At 37.8% G+C, this 20,308-nt stretch overlaps 1 protein-coding gene across 3 annotated transcripts; it reads right to left on the reverse strand.

Moving 5' to 3' along the window:
- Positions 1-1,888: 1,888 nt before the first annotated feature.
- Positions 1,889-19,790, reverse strand: a1cf (apobec1 complementation factor). Of its 3 annotated transcripts, none has more exons than XM_052111978.1 (12): positions 19,662-19,790; positions 16,086-16,229; positions 14,900-15,034; positions 14,639-14,769; positions 14,309-14,547; positions 12,258-12,422; positions 11,364-11,461; positions 10,993-11,272; positions 9,670-9,863; positions 8,030-8,166; positions 6,013-6,128; positions 1,889-3,164 (listed from the first exon to the last, which is right to left on the reverse strand). In XM_052111978.1, exons 2-12 carry the CDS (start codon positions 16,182-16,184, stop codon positions 3,025-3,027), a joined length of 1,734 nt encoding a protein of 577 aa, XP_051967938.1. In that variant the 5' UTR covers positions 16,185-16,229; positions 19,662-19,790; the 3' UTR covers positions 1,889-3,024. The 3 variants fall into 3 exon arrangements, with proteins under 3 accessions (XP_051967938.1, XP_051967937.1, XP_051967939.1); XM_052111977.1 differs by having other exon boundaries at positions 9,670-9,887; XM_052111979.1 differs by having other exon boundaries at positions 3,044-3,164; positions 6,004-6,128; positions 9,670-9,887.
- Between the last annotated feature and the right edge of the window lie 518 nt (positions 19,791-20,308).

Raw genomic sequence — 20,308 nt, forward strand, 5'->3', positions numbered from 1 at the left:
AATTATTGTTTCATAAATTATAAAGTAGCCTATATTTATTAAACAGATAGTTCTGGTCCTGAATGCTGATTGGTCAATAAAGCATTCCAGCTGTGCTTAAAAGCACTATATAGTAAAAGCAATGATGTGAAACACCTGTTCACCTAGCTACTATGTGTATTAATCTGCAGCACCCATACTGCCCCGCAAAAGTAAAATGCAGTAACTACACATTTGAGTTATGACAGAAATTGGGTCTATTTTTTATAATATTTTCTTCTGTTTCATTGTTGGTGTAGTTACTGCATTAGGACAGTGTAGGGCAGCATAGAGGCCAAACAGTTAACTTTAACATCATTAAAATATGTCATCCATGGCACTTAATAGATTTGCTTAACAAAATAAAGTTTTAATGTAAACTTGTGTCCTATAAGTTTTATTATATATTAACTGTTTATAAGAGCAATAAGGTGAGGCCATGCTACATTGTGCATTTAGTCAAGACAATGGGGTTTCAGACACTCCACTGTGTATTGTGTACTATAACACAGCCTGATCTCATGAAAATTACATGAATGTGGTGACATTTTTGCATAATGATATTACGTGGTTCATTATACTTATCGCGCAGCTCCGAGGTGATATGTCCACTGAGTGGCGCTAAAAGCAAGTTAAATGATCCTCCAAACAGAAGTCTTTTAAAGTTAATGCTGTTTATGTCCCTCTTCTCCACTTGGTGGTAGTCACCTCAGTTTGAGTTTTGTATGGGTGGCCTGCTGGCAGCCGTTTGTTCTGTTTTCCCTCTCTTTCAGTTCAGTCAACTAGAGATGCAGCTGGACCTCCCTAATAAATCCACGCCATTGAAACTGGCTCAGTGTGGAGAGAGCGTGCATCTGGCATCTGCTTTGTGGCATGCTGTTTGTGTCTTTGGAAAATGTGTCTCTTCCACTGAAGTCATTTCTGATTAAAATACCCCTTTTGAGCCAATATATGTGTTGTGGTCCCTTTTGTGTTACTTCTAGCTGTGGCTGGCTGTAACCAGGGCTGGACTGGTAATCTGGCATACCAAGCATTTTCCCAGTGGGCTGACGCACTTTGGGGCCGATCAGGGGCGGACTGGCCATCAGGAGAACCGAGCGGGCCGGTGGGTTGGCCATAAAACTTCCGAATGGGCTGTGATAAGCTAAAATGAGCCGCCGCGATATGCAGAACAGACCACAAAACGCCGCCGCGATATGCAGAAGCGAATTTGCTATGTAAAATCCTGGGCCGATTTCTCTTCCCAGCCCTGGCTGTAACCATGCCCTATCAAGATTTAATCAAAAAAACCTACCTTCCTACCCTACAAATGAAACCTAAAAGCTAACCAATAGTGTCATAAAAAGTGAAATGAAAAACATATTTGCTGAAGCAACCACATCATTTTTTGGTGTTTCTAAGGCACTTTTGGCTCACTCGCATGCTCTTCACGACTCGTACCCCAATGCTATGCATCGCAAATGCAACGCTTTAAAAGTTGAGTTACTGCGCAATTTGATTGTGTCTGAACAAGCTTGTAAATATACAGTAGTTATTTATTGCAAACCTGAACATTTTTCGACTCACAAGTCATGCACTGTAATTAAAGTGTTTTGATGTCACAGGATAGCACTGTGTGAGGAACATGGCATGGATAATCTGCATTTACTCGTGGTTTGTGTAAAATAAAAGTCATTGTTGTTGTAGCGCCTCTAGTGTTTAACCAGGTAACTGCCATGCTACATACAATGAGCCACATATGCTATTTTGCAATGCACCATGAATCACTATATTCACAATATAGCAAAGCCTCTCGTTCCTTATTATGTAGCCTGTGTATATGTAAATGTGTCACAAATACAAATAAACAGCAGACATTTCTTCTGTAGTGAATTCGATTTATTAATGGTTAGATATTGTATTGGAATTATATATTTATGACTCGACACTCTGCAGCACTATAAAGCTCTCGGCTTATTTTTTTGTCCTGACAACACCAGTTTAAGATTTTCCTTCCAATTCTAATGCCAATCACTGAGACAATGAATTACTTCAAACGGTCAATGATCCAAAAACAAACTTCATACAAACAGAATTGAAATTCAGGTATAAAAACAAGTTTTAAGTGCTACACAATCTATAATACTGTCACCATTGAGGCGTCTTTAAATTTAATCAAATGTGTCTGTGTGTTAAACGATTGCTCTCATATTCCCCATGTATAAAAGTATGAGATGGGAACATATTAGTAGCAAGCCTGTGACTATCTTATACAATATAGAAAAAGGACTTATAAACATACAAACAAACCACAAAGTGTCAACCAAATCTATAAATGATACTAAAACAGGTAAGTACATATGAAAGCATATACATGGATTTCTTCTGTTAAAACATTCTGCACTCGGGTGTTCATCAAAACACTGAAAGAAAACCAACACAAAAACAAACCACTTTAAATACAACAAAATACCAAAGCTTACTAAAGTCAATGTCTGAATAAATGGCTGTTATTCAAGCAGCACATTGTTACTTTGCATTTGATCATTTGATAATGATTCAGTGTTCATTGTCAAGGCAATCCTTCAAATGCAACATTAAACAAAGGTCCAGCCTAAAATCTGTAATTTAGACATTTTCATAGGTAGTACAAATCTAATAGAGAATCATACTGGATGACCACAATTTATGATACAAGTAATGTTTCAATCAAATTGAGTTTTTTCTTTTCTTTTTCTCAACCGTGATGCATGATATGGAAACAAAGCAGACAAAAGCATAAAACGTTTGGGATTGAGTTGTAGATTGCCATCAGGCTGAGTTAAGTCAAAAGATGACTCATATACTTCAATATTGCAAAAACATCAGAGTTTATGGAAAGAAATAAAGTTACCACCAGTCTACTTGAACAATCACTACTCTACCAAAACAAAAACAAAAACCTATAAACATGACAGGATGCATGGGACAGAAGTTAACATTACAGAGACTATTCTATTGGTGAGTGTCTTATTGCAGCAGGGGTTTTTAAAACGCTCCATATCCATCCCCGCGGGTCGCTACAGCAAAGGCAGGGTAACCATCATAGGTTGCATAGGCTGTAAGGTCCTGACCAAGTTTCAGCTGTGATGCAGCCACAGTAGCAGTTGTGCTGGAAATTGTATAACCTGTAAAACCCAAGGAAAAGACTCAGGACAAAATGTGAAGCGAAGTGTGGGTAGTTTTTCTTTTTTTTTTTTGATAAAACAGTGTTTGTAATATAATATACAAATGTGTGTGTGTGTGTGTGTGTGTGTGTGTGTACTTACAACCTGGCAGGCAAAAGTTTGGAATAATGTACAGATTTTGCTGATTTTTGGTAATTGAATTCACCAAAGTGGCATTTAACTGATCACAAAGTACAGGACATTACTGATGTAAAAAACAGCACTGTCGCTATTTTAAAAAAGTCATTTTTTATCAAATCAAGACAGCAGCCATCACTCCAACACCATATCCTTGAGTAATCATGCTAAATTGCTAATATGGTACTAGAAAATCCCATGTCATTATATTATATATAAACACAGTTGAAAGCTATTTGGTTCGTTAAATGCAGTTTAACATTGTCTTTGTGTTTTTTTTTTGTTGTTGCCACAGTATGCAATAAACTGGCATGTCTTAAGATCAATATTAGGTCAAAAGTGCCAAAAAAGCCAATGCCAATCATTGATTTAAGGAATGAAGGCTATACCATGAATGAAATTGACAAAAAAAAAAGATTTCATACAAAGTGGACACTAACGTCTTCAAAGACAAAGGACAACTGGCTCTAACAAGAACAGAAAGAGATGTGGAAGGCCAGAGGTACAACTAAACAAGAGGATAAGTACATCAGCGTCTCTAGTTTGAGAAATAGACACCTCACATGTCCTCCGCTGACAGCTTCATTGAATTCTACCCGCTCAACACCAGTTTCATGTACAACAGTAAAGAGAAGACTCAGGGGTGCAGGCCTTATGGGAAGAATTGCAAAGAAAAAGCCCCTTTTGAAACAGAAAAACAAAAAGAAATGGTTTGATTGGGCAAAGAAACACAGATATTGGACAACAGATAATTGGAAAAGAGTGTTATGGATCTTAATCCCATTGAGCTTTTGTGGGATCAGTTAGACTGTAAGGTGTGTGAGAAGTGCTCAACAAGACAGTCACATCTATGGCAAGTGCTACAGGAAGTGTGGGGTGAAATGTCACCTGAGTATCTGGACAAACTAACAGCTAGAATGCCAAGAATCTGCAAAGCTGTCATTGCTGCATCTGGAGGATTTTTTGGATGAGAACTCTTTGAAGTAGTTGAATTTTTTATTTTTTTTTTCAAACTGTAATAGTAATTTTTCATGTTATTAATGTCCTGGCTGTACATAGTGATCAGTTGAATGCCACTTTGGTGAATAAAAGTACTAATATATTTCCATAAGAGCAAAATCTGTACATAGTTCCAAACTTTGGCTGCCAGTGTGTGTGTGTGTGTGTGTGTGTGTGTGTGTGTGTGTGTGTATATATATATATATATATATATATATATATATATATATATAATGTATATACAGGGTTGGGGAGTAATGGAGTACATGTAATGGGAATACGTATTTAAAATACAAAATATAAGTAAATCTAAGCGCAGCGTAGTTCTAGCGGGAAGACCAGCAGCTGTACATCATCTCACCATTAACATCTAGCCAATCACATGTAAGCATTGCCTTATAAGTTGCTCACAATCTATCACATTGCTGTTTCAGTGTGCTAACACGGCAAACCTCCACCACCCCACCGCCACCAGTTGAATCCCGCCCTGCACGGGATAGGCTCCTCACCTACTGCCTCCTATCTCCAGCAGGATCTGATGGTTCCGAGTACAACAACTTCGGACCACCAGAGGTTTGCCAACTTTACTCAAATCTGTGAGTTTTATGCCACAGAGAGATCTTACATTCCTGTTTTATATTCATCAAATAAATGTAATCTAAAACTTTACTCAAATCTGTGAGACTTCCTAATAGAACTGCATTCCACTACAGTTACAATTTAAATCATTTGAATACAGTTACATTCAAAAATTATTTTGATTACTGAAGAGATTACTTTGCATTTTATGGTCATTTGTTTTATTTCATATTTAGTCCTTTCAGATAGAAAACATTTATACATATAAATTATGCGATCCAAAGTGCATTTGAACAGTGGTGAAATATATTTTTTTATACTTTCATAAAATGTGTTACATTCATACAGGCAGACAGAGAAGTAAGTTTGAAGTAAGTTTGGAGCAGAAGAAATATAAATAAATCTTGTGTAAATTGTCAGCATTACGCTAACCTAAAATGCTATTTCTAGCCATTTTACATGCACATGTTACCAGACATGATCATATTTTGTTTTCAAGAAAAGTCACGTTGGTTCATAATTTCTTTTTTTCTAGTAAGACCTTTGATATTAAGGCAAAAATCATATTCTTTATAATTTTTGTATTGTTTTCCTGTAAACATATCTAAAAATCCTTTAATCAAGATCAATTAGATGTATCTTAGGTTTATATTTATATTTAGGGTTTTCAGAGAATGTATTTTTAACATTTTGTCTTACTGTACTTTTATAGTTTTTATAGTCAAATAAAGTGAAAAAAATCTACCAGTGCTGAAGAAGTAATCCAAATTATTTACAATAATCTAACGAAATACGTTACAAATGACATTTTACAGCATGCATTCTGTAATCTGTAGCAGACTACATTTCAAAAGTAACCATCCAATCCCTGTATATACATAGCAAGATAGCTAGATAGATTATATTCACATCATTGTGAAACAATTAAAAAAATATATTTCAGTAATAATAATAATAATAGTCCCACAGTCATGAATAACAGTGCATAAAATATTGTGTTAGCGTAATTACAGTTAATATTCTCCACAATAGTAAAATAGGATGACAGTATTGTTAAAAAAGTAACAATATCAGTCTTACAGACCTCACATACCTGGGAATGCAGCAGCGCCCTCTGTCTGTATACCGAGGATCTGCAGCGTGTGTTCGGCAGCATGGAGCTTCGCCTCATCCATTGATGTACAGAGCTTGGCGGGGGTAAACGGGTGTCTGATTGGACACACAGAGAGGAATGCTGGTAAAATAGCTGTTTATGTGCATGCTGATATTCATAAAGCCTCATTGAGTTGAAATGCTGTATTCAGAAGAATGACGATTTGCATTTTTAAATCTGGTGGTGCTGAATAAGGATACAGCTGTTTTGCGAAACCTTGTGAGTTGCTTAGCATGTAATGTACGCACTTATCACCATCAATGAACCTAATAAAGAACTGATTTGAAAAGTTAATTAATAAATAGGCTGCAACTTCGTTAAAGACCCTTTGTTGCTCTGAGTCCATGTCTGTTAGCTTAGTGCACTACTATAAATTGACAAAATTAATGGTGCAATCAATATTTTTTCCCCAGCAGCATCATTCAAATGCAGAAGTTTTTAGTTACCAATGCCATTGAACAAATTCTCTTTTCACAGTTGGCAATGATTGATTTAAACCATGAGTGAAAGTGTCTTAACACAACAGGGTGGTGACTGAGATTAAGCGAGTAGTGTGGTCATGTGATCATAACATGGCAGCCCCCATGAGGGGGCCCTATCCATGGAGATTTAAACAGCTTTTATAAAGTTACTGATATGACTGGATTCTTCAACTCATGTGAGTGTTCGTGATTTTATACATACTGTATGTTTCAAAATTAAAATGTATTTCTTAAAGGGATAGTTCACCCAAAAATGAAAATTCTCTCATCATTTACTCACCCTCGTGCCATCCCTGATGTGCATGACTTTCTTCCTTCTGCAGAACAAAAAAGATTTTTAGAAGAATATTTCAGCTCTGTTGGTCCATTCAATGCATTTGAATGATGACCAGGACTCTGAAGGACCAAATATCACATAAAGGAAACATAAAAGTAATCCATAAGACTCCAGTGGTTTAATCAATGTCTTCTGAAGCAATCCAATTAGTTTTGGTGAGAACAGACCAAAATGTAATTCCTTTTTCACTATAAAGCTTGACAGCAGTCTCCGTGACGATCGTGATTTTAAGCTTGATTACACTTCCATTAGCGCCATCTAGTGCTCTGCGCATGTGATAAGCACTAGGAAGAGTAATGAAGCTTGAATTCTTGATTGCGCTTGCCGAGAGACTGTGATGGCAAGATGTACAGTGAAAAAGGAGTTATATTTTAATTTATTAACACCCAAAGCCGATTGGATCTCTTAAAAATATACCAATTAAACCACTTTATGTGATATATGGACCTTCGGAGTCCTGGCCACCATTTACTTGCATTGTGAGGACATACAAAGCTGAAATATTCTAAAAATCATAATTTGTGTTCTGTAGAAGAAAGTCATACACATCTGGGGTGGCATGAGTGTGAGTAAATGATGAGATCAATTTCATTTTTGGGTGAACTCTCGCTTTAAGGAGTACAACTTTTTTAATGAGGTAAAAATTACTGGCTTAAACTAAAAATCCTGGCTATTTAGAATAAAGGGACAAGCCCTTCGATACATACTCTCCTAAAATTGTTTTACAGAGTTATGCTCTGGTAATTAATACTTAATTAAGTGTGAGCAATATTAATCATTTCAGAACTGAATAAACAAACATACTACATTAATTATGATAGACATTTCCTTCACATCTGTCTACTATTTTGGATGGACAGTTTTTGCATTGTTTGCTGAAACACATTATGGCCTTATCAATAATATATATATATATATATATATATATATATATATATATATATATATATATATATATATATATATATATATATAAACATTTAGCAAATAATTGTTGGGCAAAATGAAGTATGCATGCCTAAAATGCCCAAAAGAGCTATGTACATAACTCACTGGGTGTTGCTAAATAACCATAGCTAATGTAAGTAATTTGTGCTTTTGCTTTGTCAATATGGCTGGAATACAGTTTGTGGCATACATATTTGGATACTGTGCAGCTAGAGCAGGGATGGTGACTTTGGTAAGGAAAAGTTGCCTCTGATCTGGTCCAATAGCAGAGTGAAGCTGGTAAACAGGTTGCCCCCAGTTATTCTTTTGGCAAATGTCCTCCAAGATCTGCAAGACAGAAAATGCATTCCTCTTTTTAACACGTTTGTAAGTGCCATTGAGGAAAGAAATTAGAAAGAAGTTAAAGGTGCTCTATGTAAGATTCAGAAACACTTGTTATTAATGATACCTGTGGCCAATAAGTGAACTGCAACCAGTTACCTGTTGCTCCTACTCGCGCATACACTTGATAGGGACGCGAGTGAGCGAGCATCGTCCAAAACGATAACGTAACATACAAAGAGGCTGAATGAGATTCACCGGCATCATGCTGACAGATGAGGTAGCATAATTTAAATTACACAGTTATGATTGTTTTACTACAAACTTTGAGACTCAAAGTGTGGATATAGGCCTGACTATGCTAGACTGTAGTTTAAAGTAATCACTTTTCTTTCCATGATACATTGACTGCATTTATACGATAGCCTATGTCGGCATTAGCCAACTTTATCAATAGCCGTTTCCTAAATTTGGTGGATGATGACAGTAGCTGTTTATAAAATAGACTGCACATTATAAATATGTTGACACAATTCAGTATTGATGTGATTCCATCACAACTGTCATTTTGATATATCGATGTGCAAATTTTTTTTAAATAATAGAATGTATATATTTTTGTATAACCAAGTTACGTTACACTAATGAATGGGTCTTTTTGTATTATCTTGAACATTGTCTAACATTCATTTCCTGTGTTATTGTAGTTTACCTTGCTGAATAATTACAGATTAACATTGTTTATGTCAGTTACTGTGAATCAGCATACATGACTTTTAGTATAAAGAGAAGATCATTGAAATTATTTGAAAGTTACAAAGCAAGGTAGCTTTATTTGTCAGCATTAGCAGGCAAGATCAAGTTAGCTACACCGATCAATCCAAATGGAACTATATTTCACATGCTTTGCAATTATGTAAGCTTACCTGTCCAATAAGAAGAACACCAAGTCAGGGTCGGTTTTGATCCACGAAACCGAACGAAGGTCCCTCTAGGAATCAAATGCTCTGCCTATGTTCACTCTAGTTTTCTCTCGACAACGATCACGTTTCTGCTTAGCCAGACTGGATTCAGTAGATAAAGTTTTTTTTTTTGGCTTACTTAGAGTTTGTGTAGGAGTTGGTGTTGTGCTGGGAGCTGGATGGTTGCTGGATTCCATCTCGAAGATAACATTACCTAGTGTTGGAGTTTGTTGTCGCTGTTGAATAGTGGAAGAGAAGCTATTTCTGTCTGAGGCAAGGCTCTTGGGAGCACGCATAAATGTCACATCCTTTGGATTTTCCCGACAAAAGTGACCTGCTCCCTTCGTATGAAAACCAGTCTACAGGCATTAATAGGAAACCTAGGAAGTCCGGGAAGGGCTAATTTTTTAAGTTGCGTTACAATCCGTTCACATATTGGCAAAAAATATACATGAATATTACAAGAAAATGGTTACATATTGCACCTTTAATGTTGTCCTTTAAAATCCATAAGTGGGCTCTTCAGAAAGTGTAAGAAAGTGTGTACCTGTGGGGCATGTTTGATGCCTTGGTGCTTCAGGGTGACAGGGTTCATGGGTGTGAGCTCCATACCAGGAAGAAGGTCATAGAGTTTGTCGTCGAGACGTTTGTCTGTCTTAAGTTGGTATGTGGTGCAGCCACGACCCACACCGGCATAGGCAAGGTATCCTCGCCCACCCAAACCACGTACGCCCGCTGCCCCTACAGGTACATTCATGTAAATTTCTAGGAATGCAAGAAGGCATTATGGCGAATCAAATCACCAGAAATCACCCAGGTTTCAATCAAGACTCAGAGAAACTGATCATAGATGTATTCCAAGCCAGCACATTATAGATGTTCACAGTTTCTCAGATTTTGTTACTTTTTTATTTGATTGGATAGATTAGATTTTTTTCACCCATCCACTGAGAATATGATGTTAATATCACTGGACTGTAATATGCAGGCATGGACAACTTGATGAAGGACAAGCAAACAATCAAGGATAATATAACAGAATACATTTTGGTTTTGTTATGTTCACATGCAAATGTAGGTGCAAATGTCTTACAGTATGTTAGAACTGAAGAAATGAAATATATTGCAGATGTTGGCATTATGCAAATGTCCTGCATTACCAAGTAATTTGCCCTCTGTCTCTTTTAAAGGTGAATTGTGTAATTTCTGCACCGTATGCCTTTGATCGGACAAACAGATAGTCCAACCCCAATTCACACCATCGGTTGAGCCAATGGTTGGGATGTTCAACCTACAAATGGCTTACTGGAATTTATAGTTTATAGTATATGTTAAACTAGAATAGAAGTTTATAAAAGTTTTTTTTGTTTGACTTTTATCTGTAAGTGAATCATTTGGTTGTATGAAAGCAGATTCTGAATTATTGGCCAGATGAGTAGACATAATGATTTTTTAAGTACTTCAATCCATTGTTAACAATATTCATTATACACTGTTCCACAAAATTATTCACAAGCATGATTTGAACTGTTTCAGATTAGAATTGTTTCTGGATTTTATGTTTTGATCTTTACTACCACACTCAAACACAGCATGCAAGGAGTGCTACTTGGGTGTATAATAATGCCCACTTGGTATGGGATATTCTGTTCAGATGCTGTAGTGGTCCAAGGCACAAAGAGTAGGGTTACATTTTTTTAAAAGCCTTTATTATGTCATGACTATTGGATTAAAACATACCACAAACTGACACATTGCGTCTTACAAAGCCTTCATTAGGGATGAAGAGTGCCTTGGATCACTAGAGCATCTTTTACTACCACACCTTCAAACATCTGTATCAGAAGGCAGATTGATAGGAATCACCCACCTCTAACAGAGGGCGTGCGCACCAGCCCCCTGGCACTTATGTGCCCTTTGGTAGTGGCGAAGCATAATTGATTTGGTATAGTGGTGTATGCATGGGTAGCGTAGAAAATGGGTGCACCCAGGTAGGCAGCTGAAGGGTCGTACATCTGCCCCACTGTGTAAGCATAGTCTCCTTGGAGCAGAGTACCTCCACGACCCCCTGTGCCTCGGGTGTACCGAACATAACTGTCCTTATCCACAGGTTTTGCTAGCGTGACCTCAATAGGAGAACCATCAATGACCTGGAGGGAAGTCAATGTTTTTAATCCAGCATTATTTTGTAATTTTTAAAATGATTAAACTAAGCTTAGATCAGGAAGTGAGATGCCTTGCCTTTCCATTCAATGCATTCATGGTGTTGACTGCATCCTCTCTCTGCGAGAAATGAACAAAAGCGTAATCCCTGATCTTCTTCACCCTTTCAACAGAATCTGTGGATAATCATACATCTCTAAGAATTTCAGTCAGACCCACAAAACCATAAATTAACTTCTGCAGACTCAGAAATAGGTAATTAGTGGCAAGCATCGCTATTGCTAATACTCATACGTATACTGGCCAATGGTTTAGAGTAAAAAGGCAAGGTTTTAGCAAAGTGACACTACATCATGTTTTACATTTTACATTTATGCATAAATGTGACTTACAGGGACAATCCCCCTGGAGCAACCTGGAGTTAAGTGCCTTGCTCAAGGACACAATGGTGGTGGCTGTGGTGTTTGAACCAGTGTCCTTCTGATTACCAGATTACCAGTTATGTGCTTAGACCACTACACCACCACCACTCCATCATGCGAGTTGAAAACGTTTCCTGCAACAACTTAGGTATCCACTGACAAATGATAATTTCAGAGAAGCAGTCCAGTTCAATCCATTTCAAACTGACCTGTTCTTTCCACATTCAAAACCCATATTACACACTCCTATCCACTAAATGCTTCTTTAAACTCGTCTTGCACCATTTGTGCTATGGACATGAAGGATTCTTCAAATCATGTGGCTTGTTGAGGTGTGATATTAGTTTCCCATACGATCAAACATTTTTGCCTGGTGAATGATAAAATGTCCAAAGAAATCCCACCACCTAACAATGCCCTTGCAACCACAAAGCAGGGTGCTAAAAACACTCCACATAGCAGACAGTGAGCATCGTGACAATGAGTTTTGCATGGGCAAGCAGCACTCACAATTTCTTCTGTATAAATCAAATCTATTTTGCAAGCTCACCAGGATTGATGCTGTTGAACTCTTTCTCAATGGTCTCCTCTGTGGTGGCTAACATCAGATTACGAACATAGAGGATTTTCACTGTGGCCATGGTGTCTTCATCTACCTCTACTTCAGGTTCAGCCCAGTCAACTGCAATAGTGTGACCCCAGAGCTGAATTCTTCCTGGAAAGAGAAAGAGAAAAAGTAGTGTTAGTGAATCATCTTTACTCTCTGACTCATATGCTTTGGACAATGAACAAAGCATCTTTGGACTCAACATGAGTTCAGCCTGAGGGCAATCAATAAATCCTCTAATTATAATGTCATGTCTGGCACTGGGCACTGATGATCGCCTTGAAAAACGTCTATACATTTTATGCAGAGCTAAGGATGGTATTTGAAATCTATTGGCATCTGTTCCTGTAGAGTCAACTTTATGCAATGTAATGGCCAGCATTGTCAAGTCACTGCCAACCATGTTAAAATAAAATTATACATTCTGAATTCTGAATCTAAGTACTGACTTCCATGGTCCCATGTCTGCCAAACATGTTGAGGGGTGTATATATCATCTGCAGCATGAAACTAAACTTTTGGTCGTATTTTAGGAGTGAATGCTCTTTTTTCTCATTGTGAAAATGCACAGTAAATATAGGATTTCTAATGAAAAACTAGCTCTATTATTGTCCACTATAGTGGTCATTGTATTTAACAGTGTGCCATTTCATGATAAATCACAAACATTTTCAAATGGATAATCGGAAGTAAAGACCCTACTCTTTTGACTCAAATCGGTTTCAATGTAAAAACTTAATTAGGTATCATACCAGATATAGTTGTGTTGGCGTTTCTCCAAAATACAAACTTTGCTGTGATTAGTGACATGTTGTTTTGTCACATGACTCTGTAATTAAATTATTTAACCCTTTATTGAGAGCCCAAATCTTCTGAACTGAGATCAGTCAGATTAAATTAATTTAAATTATGCGTTGCGTATAGCAAAGCCAAATGACAATGTCTGCACAGAAGGATGCAGGGTCGCATGAGGTTAAGCTGGTCTTCCAGCTGAAAAGTACCCAAAACACTTCTAAAACCATTAAAATAGACTATCCAGCTTGACCAAGCTGGAAGACCACCTCAACACCTGGTTGCAACAGGGTTTAAAATGGGCAAGGAGGAGGTGGGAACCGGCTGAACAGTCAAAATAATGTTTAATGAAAACTTAAAAAGACACAAACGTAAACACACACGGCAGCTGCATGTGGCTCTCTCTCCGATTGGGGGCTGGCCGTGTGCACTTATGGCCCGGCCCCGCCTCCTCCCCGTCACACTCCTCCCTCCTTTGCCTGAGACCGGGGAACCCCCCGCCTCTCTCGGAACCTGGGAGGGAGACAAGGGGAGGGAAAAGGGGAGAGGGAAAGAGTGAGGTGGAGTGACAGTGAGAGAAAGAGTGGAGAGAGAGAAAAAAATTGTGTGCCAGTTCCCAGACATGCCATCGCCTGGTCCTCGACCACTCCTCCACTTTCTGGTGGACGACAGCCGCTCCTCCTAGTCCTCTGACCCCTGCCGGATGGAACACCCCTCCGTGTTCTGGTGGTCGGTAGTGCTCCTTCGCCCCTGAGAGATGGCGGCTGTTCCTCCGCGTCCAGGTGGCCGGCAGTGCCAATGCCGTCCCCCGGCGGATGACCGCGGCTGCTCCTTTCAGCAGACGGCAGTGGTGAGAACTCCACGACAGTGCATCCCTCCTCCTTCCCGGGTTTCGGCACCAATGCAACAGGGTTTAAAATGGGCAAGGAGGAGGTGGGAACCAGCTGAACAGTAATGCTTAATAAAAACTTAAAAAGACACAAACATAAACACACACGGCAGCTGCATGTGGCTCTCTCTCTCTTGAATTGCCGTATCAGCTCGGCTTTATCCCTCTCCTTGGCTGATTAGCCCGATTGGAGTGTGCACTCACGGCCCGGCCCAACCCTCCTCCTCGTCACACTGGTTTAGACTTGTTTAAGCTGTATTCTCTTTTCAGCAGGGAACTTAACTTGTGATTATACTGTTTAATTGGCTTTTACCTGGCAGTAGTTTCCTCCTGGCCATGGCTGCAGCTCGGTGGCTTTCATACTCCACGAATGCAAAGCCTCTGTTCTTGGTCTTATCAGCAGCACTTGGATAAACTATTACATCCACCACACCATCTGTCACCTTTTTCATCTCTGCCAGGATCTCTTCCCTCTTTTTGGTTTTTGGGATGCCTCCCACAAACAGACGGCAGTTGTCAACACTTGCACACACGCCCAGAAGTCTCCCATTCCTGTGTCATTGAGTGAAAATTGTTGTGTGAATTGTCACATTATGCTTTGTTGTAAAACATTTAGTCCACTAGATGTCCAGGGTACACTCACCTGATTTCATAGTTGTTGAGCTGTATCATGGCATTCTTAGCCTCTTGTTTTGTGGAGAAGGTAACAAATGCGTAGCCTCGATTTTTGCCATTGCAATCCATCATCATCCGTACTTCGTAAATTTTGCCGAACTGCAAAAGCAGGTAAGCATTACATTATTAAAGTTACAGTCACACTTAAATATATTGATCATAATATTTGAATATTTGTTATTTATTTAGCTATTTATTTAGTTATTTTGGCAACCAGTTTTCCCCTTACTTTTTCACAGAGTGGCACCAGTTCATCCTCAAAGAGGTCTCGAGGAAGCTTTCCCACAAAAATCTCACTGCCTCTCTCTGGAGAAGGGCCTTCCCAGCCAGGAGGTGGACCGCCATATCTCCTCTGACCATTTTCCTATGGAGAAAACAACAACTATGATGGAAAATCAAATCTCTCTAATATATAACATTATATCATATATAACGATAAAGTATGTGATGAATTATTATGGACCTCATGGATTTTTAGGACAGATCATTTTACTTTTTTAAAACACCAACATATGCTTCTTTTTGATAATTTTACAGACAGAAAGGAATTTCTGTTTTTCCATTTTCACCAAAGCCAGGTGTCACAATACTACAGACTTAAAGCTGCTGCAAGACAACTAAACAGACAACTAAAAAAAACTATAGAAGATCCCCACTACTAAAAACATTGAAGAACTTAATTTTACAGATCAGTGACAGAGTTCCAGTCTCAGATTCCTCAAGTCTAAAGAGAATTGAAAATGCTTCGACATACTCAAATTTCGTGTGTAAAGATATATCACGGCAAGTTTGATATCAATGACACCAAACGGTATCTTTTCTGTCCCACGCAAGAAAAAAAAAAAATCATACAAATTTGGAATGTCATGAGGGTGAGTATATGATGACAAATTGCTCAGTTTTGGATGAACTATTCTTTTGCCACTAAGAAAATGCTGAAATGAAAATGTATTCAGGTAACTGATCTTAAAATGTTCCTCTTCCCTAACTATACTGTAGCACCTATCCATGAGGTGATGTTACTGTCGGAGGCAAAACACAGTAACTACACATTTTGTTGAAAAGTAGGAATGATCATAAACGTGTGTCTTATGAATTAGAACAAGGCAAAAAGATTTGGCTCAATTATGCTCAGCTTCACAGAAAATTGCATGTGAAAATTGCAGTGACCACAAAATCCACAATAAAATCAATGAAAACCTCAGTTCTTACAGATGTTTGAGGTACTGTAATACATAGGCTACAAATATTTACATTTTTAGTTCTGCATGCATTAATCTGTGCATTTCCATGTGTGCATGAACAATACATTTGGATGGACAATCACCAAATGTTGGAGCCATTTTTCTCAGTGTCAGCATAGTTACTGCTTTTATAATTTTTTTGCCTTTGGAGGGCAGTATGGTGACTCATACCTGGTGTACTTGATACCCTGTGCGCTGGATCAGAGCGTCCAGCGCAGTCTCTTTCTGCGTGTCAGTCAGTCCATCCCCGTATTTTTGATTAGTTTCCATTGTGAGTAATTATCAGCAATAAATCAGCAATATTAGGGGTGCTCACTGAAATTAAATTGAAGTACAAACACATCAATGACAGGGGCCACAAGATGTTTTGCACGAATGTGGACAGGTTCAAAGGAAAGAAGTAGAGTAAGAAGAGTAGGAGTAAGTCCTGACCATGCTCTTTTGAGAACACTGATTCATAGAAATGGCTATTTGTTCCGATTCATGCCTGACCGTGACTCTATGTCACAAAGTATGCAAACCTTCATAACAGTAAACAGCATTGATGCCATAGTGCACACTTTCTTATCTTATCTTATTATTATCTTATTCTTATTTTCCAGAAGATAAAAATTAATATATAAACATCCTTTATACAAGATATATTTAGCTGAGAAGTAACAGTGAATAATATTTTTAGACTAATATATCTTAGTCTAGAATATAGAGAATATATCTTAAATACAAGTGTAAGTCCGGTAAAAAACAAAAAGACCAGGTAGAGCACAGTAGATATACAGCACCTCTCTTTCAATAAATGGACATTGCCATGGGCTTGCTTTTGACACAACACACAAACTTTTTAAAATAGTAATTCATACTTAAAGAGTGCCACCTACATATGTCGTAAATACTGTATAACTGTAACTGTATAGTAAACCTTTTATTTTGAGTAAAACATATAGAAATCATAATTAAAATACTTAAAATGTTTATTTTTTTCAAATACAGAATCATGGTATTTATTCAAAAACTATTTAATTTCAGAATCTAAACATCTGAGATTAAATACATAAAAATGAAATACTGTTTTTGTACATAATACACATTCATTGTTGTGGAGAATCCAAATGTATTCTGACCAAATGCAAGATTAAAATAATTTTTTCACTGTTTTTAACTCTTAAATGGGTAAAAAAGAAGAATATAGCTGCAGGCCGAGCTCTAAAAATGGCCAGGAGTTCCAAACACCAGTAAAGATATACAGAGCCCTAACCTAACCCTTTCCCTAACCCTAACTGTGTGAAAGCGTCGAGACATTTTGGAGATGGCTCAACCCCCTTCTTGAGTAACCCCACCCCTTCGAAGTAGGTATAGCTGCAGGCCAGAGATATCCAAATGGGGCGGAATCTACAAAATATGGCGTAGTTTCTCCAAAAAGGGGTTGCGCCAACTCCTAAAGTGGGAGACACCTCCACAGATGGTTAGAGTTAGGGATAGGGTTTGTTAAAGAGCTACCTATATCTTTGTTGGCTGTTTGGAGATCTCGCCCCTTTTTGGAGTTCTGTCTGAAGCTATACCCTTCTCGCCCCTTCTGAAGTAACCCTGGGTAATTCTTACCTATAGGTAATGGACCATGGTGTAATTATGAACTAAAGAGAGCGAATCAGAACAGCCGACAATCATTAATTTACACATGTTTTTTTCCCCCAATCTATTTCCCACTTTGGGAAATAGATGGGGGGAAAGTAGAAAGAATTAATTCTCCTCCAATCAGAAGACAATGACCCATAGAATAGCACAATCTATAAGCTTAAGTCTACTGTCATATCAGATGATGAGAGTGTTGTTTAATAGGCATGATTGAATCACCGAGCCACAGATCTTTAAAATCATCAGTGGTGTGTCTAGCCTTGTCTTTTTCAGATTCACTTGATCAAAGGGAGATGTTGAAGGCAACAATGTAGCACTAGTGCAGAATTGGGGTCAAAGGTGTCAAGATTGCCAGATGTTTTCAACACTCTTTAGCATCTTCGAGCCCTGCAATCATGAAATCAGTGATGATACAAAATTAAGAAGCAAAACTGAATTCATAATTACAGACCACCTAAAAACAAAATTGCCGTTTAATAGCTTATTGTGAGAAATAATTTTTTGCATTGACCTTGTTGAATCTTCTGGAGTGCCTTCAACTCCCACTTGTCACCCAATGGTAGGCTAATACTAATAAAGACCAGAGGGCTGACTTCTTTTGGTCTAAAAACCTCTTAAAAAGGCAAGCTGGGTCCATGTACTACTTTGATTTTTCCCTATTTCCTCTCCCCTTTAACTCAACAATGCAACACATCTCTTTAGCAAGAAGTCTGATATTGTTTTGCAAATCTGATTTATCCAGACTTGAAAAGACTTCTCGCAGATGACTCACTGGGTGAGAAACTATTAGTTGGTAGTCAGTACAGGAGACCAAAATCTTTATTAACAGTCACAAATAGCTTGTCTTGTTGAGGCTCAAATGTTGGCAAACATCAAATGTATAGGTGAGATACCCTTTTGCTATGTCTGAGCATAAGGACACCATTAAAAAGAGCATTTTAAGACAGTTAAGGGCTCCATTAACCTGCTGTCCATCCACCAAGCTCTTGCAGCCTGGATACCATTTGCATAAACAAGATAACTAGATGTGTGCTCATAATGGTTGGATCTGTGTCTGCTTTTTAGCCGATGTTGACTGACACTACTATACACACGCTTGTGAAGGCGATTATACTAGTCTGGATAGAAACAGCATAATTTGTGCTGAAAATAGTAAAATTTGTAATTGCACTTCAGTATAATATTTGCTGCCTCTACGTTCAACTCAACTCAATTTATTTGCATAGTGCTTTTCCAATACATTTTGTTCCAAAGTGACTTTACAAAATGCCTTACAAATCCCGCAGTGAGCAAGCCAAATGCGAAGAAAAACTACCTACTTAGAGTAAAAGGAAGAAAGAGGAACAAAGACGCTGGGGTAGCCCTCTTCCTCACAATGACAAATTTAAATAAAAATGTTAAATAAATGAAGATATTATATGCACCAACCCCCCTCTCAGCCACACACATATACACTGTACACTTCTGTGTGAGATTACATTTAGTCAGTATGGCAGAGTTTAGCAAATACCATATGTTGCAGAAGTACCATATGTGGATTGCAATAACAGCAGTGACTAGCTCTTGGCTTACTTGATTTCATAGCTGACCTCTTTACAACTATACTGAAAATCTCACGTGCGTTTGTATAATTTATATACTGTTTAATATGTTATATATATATATATATATATATATATATATATATATATATATATATATATATATATATATATATATGTTTAAATGTCACAGCAATGTGAATGTGAATACTCATGAATAACTGTTATTTCTATATTATGAACATTGACAAAGCAAATTCACAATAGATTGCACAGTAGAATCTTAGAATTGTACAAACTTTCTTTGAAATACCTGGAAATCTGATAGTATTTACATAATTAGTTAAATTAATTTGTGTATTTCATTGATGATCCCCTCTGTCTTGCCTTTGACCATGTCCTCAGAATTAAATTAGATTTTAGTTTACTTACAAATGTTCACAAATTAGTAATTAATAGCTTTAAATACATCCAAAAGATCCATGCGACTTAGCAGTGTTTGACCAGATGTCAGCGCCACTACCTTGTTTCCTATTATAGTGTCACACAGCTTGGTGTTAAAGAGGCAACTTACCTGAGCAATTTCAGAGATCACCTCCCGGAAGACTCAGACCCTCATTCTGAAGAATTTGGCAATGTGTCAATGGGGTGATTCTGTAATCACATCATATCAAACTCCAAAGGTTCACTGTGCTAGGGCTGTTTTACAAGGCAGTATGGTTAAACAGTAACCAGCTCTATCTCAGCCCGATCATAGTTTGCATCCAGCAGGTAGACTCCTGAGCCAGAGACCAGCCAGAAATGCTGGAATAGACACCTATTGCTCTTTTTTTAACCATATAGTAATAATGCATGTTATTTAGCAACATCAAAATTGGGATGGACTGAAAAAGACAAATAGAGTGAATATTAACATTTTCCAGGGCCGTCGCTTGAATTCACAGGGTCTGGGAACAAATTATAATGGTGGGGGCCCAGCCCCCATAAACTCATCAGTGTAAACGTGCGTTTTTTGGGCCATTTGTTCCTAGTTTGTACTCCTCCTCCTCTGATGATTTTATTTCTAATAAAGATTTTAAAGATTATATACACCATGGGTTGTGATCACCTCTTTACCAGAGACACATATTACATGTTGGGTTCCATTTTATACAAATGAGCCCATCCCTATACAAGAATGGTTGCATTGTATTTCGTGCCTCAAAACAGTGACCAAATGTT

This window comes from Xyrauchen texanus, chromosome 40 (genome assembly GCF_025860055.1).
Source record: "Xyrauchen texanus isolate HMW12.3.18 chromosome 40, RBS_HiC_50CHRs, whole genome shotgun sequence".
Classification (NCBI taxonomy): Eukaryota; Metazoa; Chordata; class Actinopteri; order Cypriniformes; family Catostomidae; genus Xyrauchen; species Xyrauchen texanus.

Bases quoted from the DNA above. Each gene is read 5' to 3' on its own strand.
- a1cf (XM_052111977.1), bottom strand. From the start codon at position 16,184: ATGGAAACTAATCAAAAATACGGGGATGGACTGACTGACACGCAGAAA. The intron at 12,423-14,308 runs GTAAAAGCCAAT...TTCTCTTTCCAG, and splicing joins CAGGAGGAAACTACTGCCAG to GAAGAATTCAGCTCTGGGGT. The intron at 8,167-9,669 runs GTACACACTTTC...TCTGTCTTGCAG, and splicing joins GCATCAAACATGCCCCACAG to ATCTTGGAGGACATTTGCCA.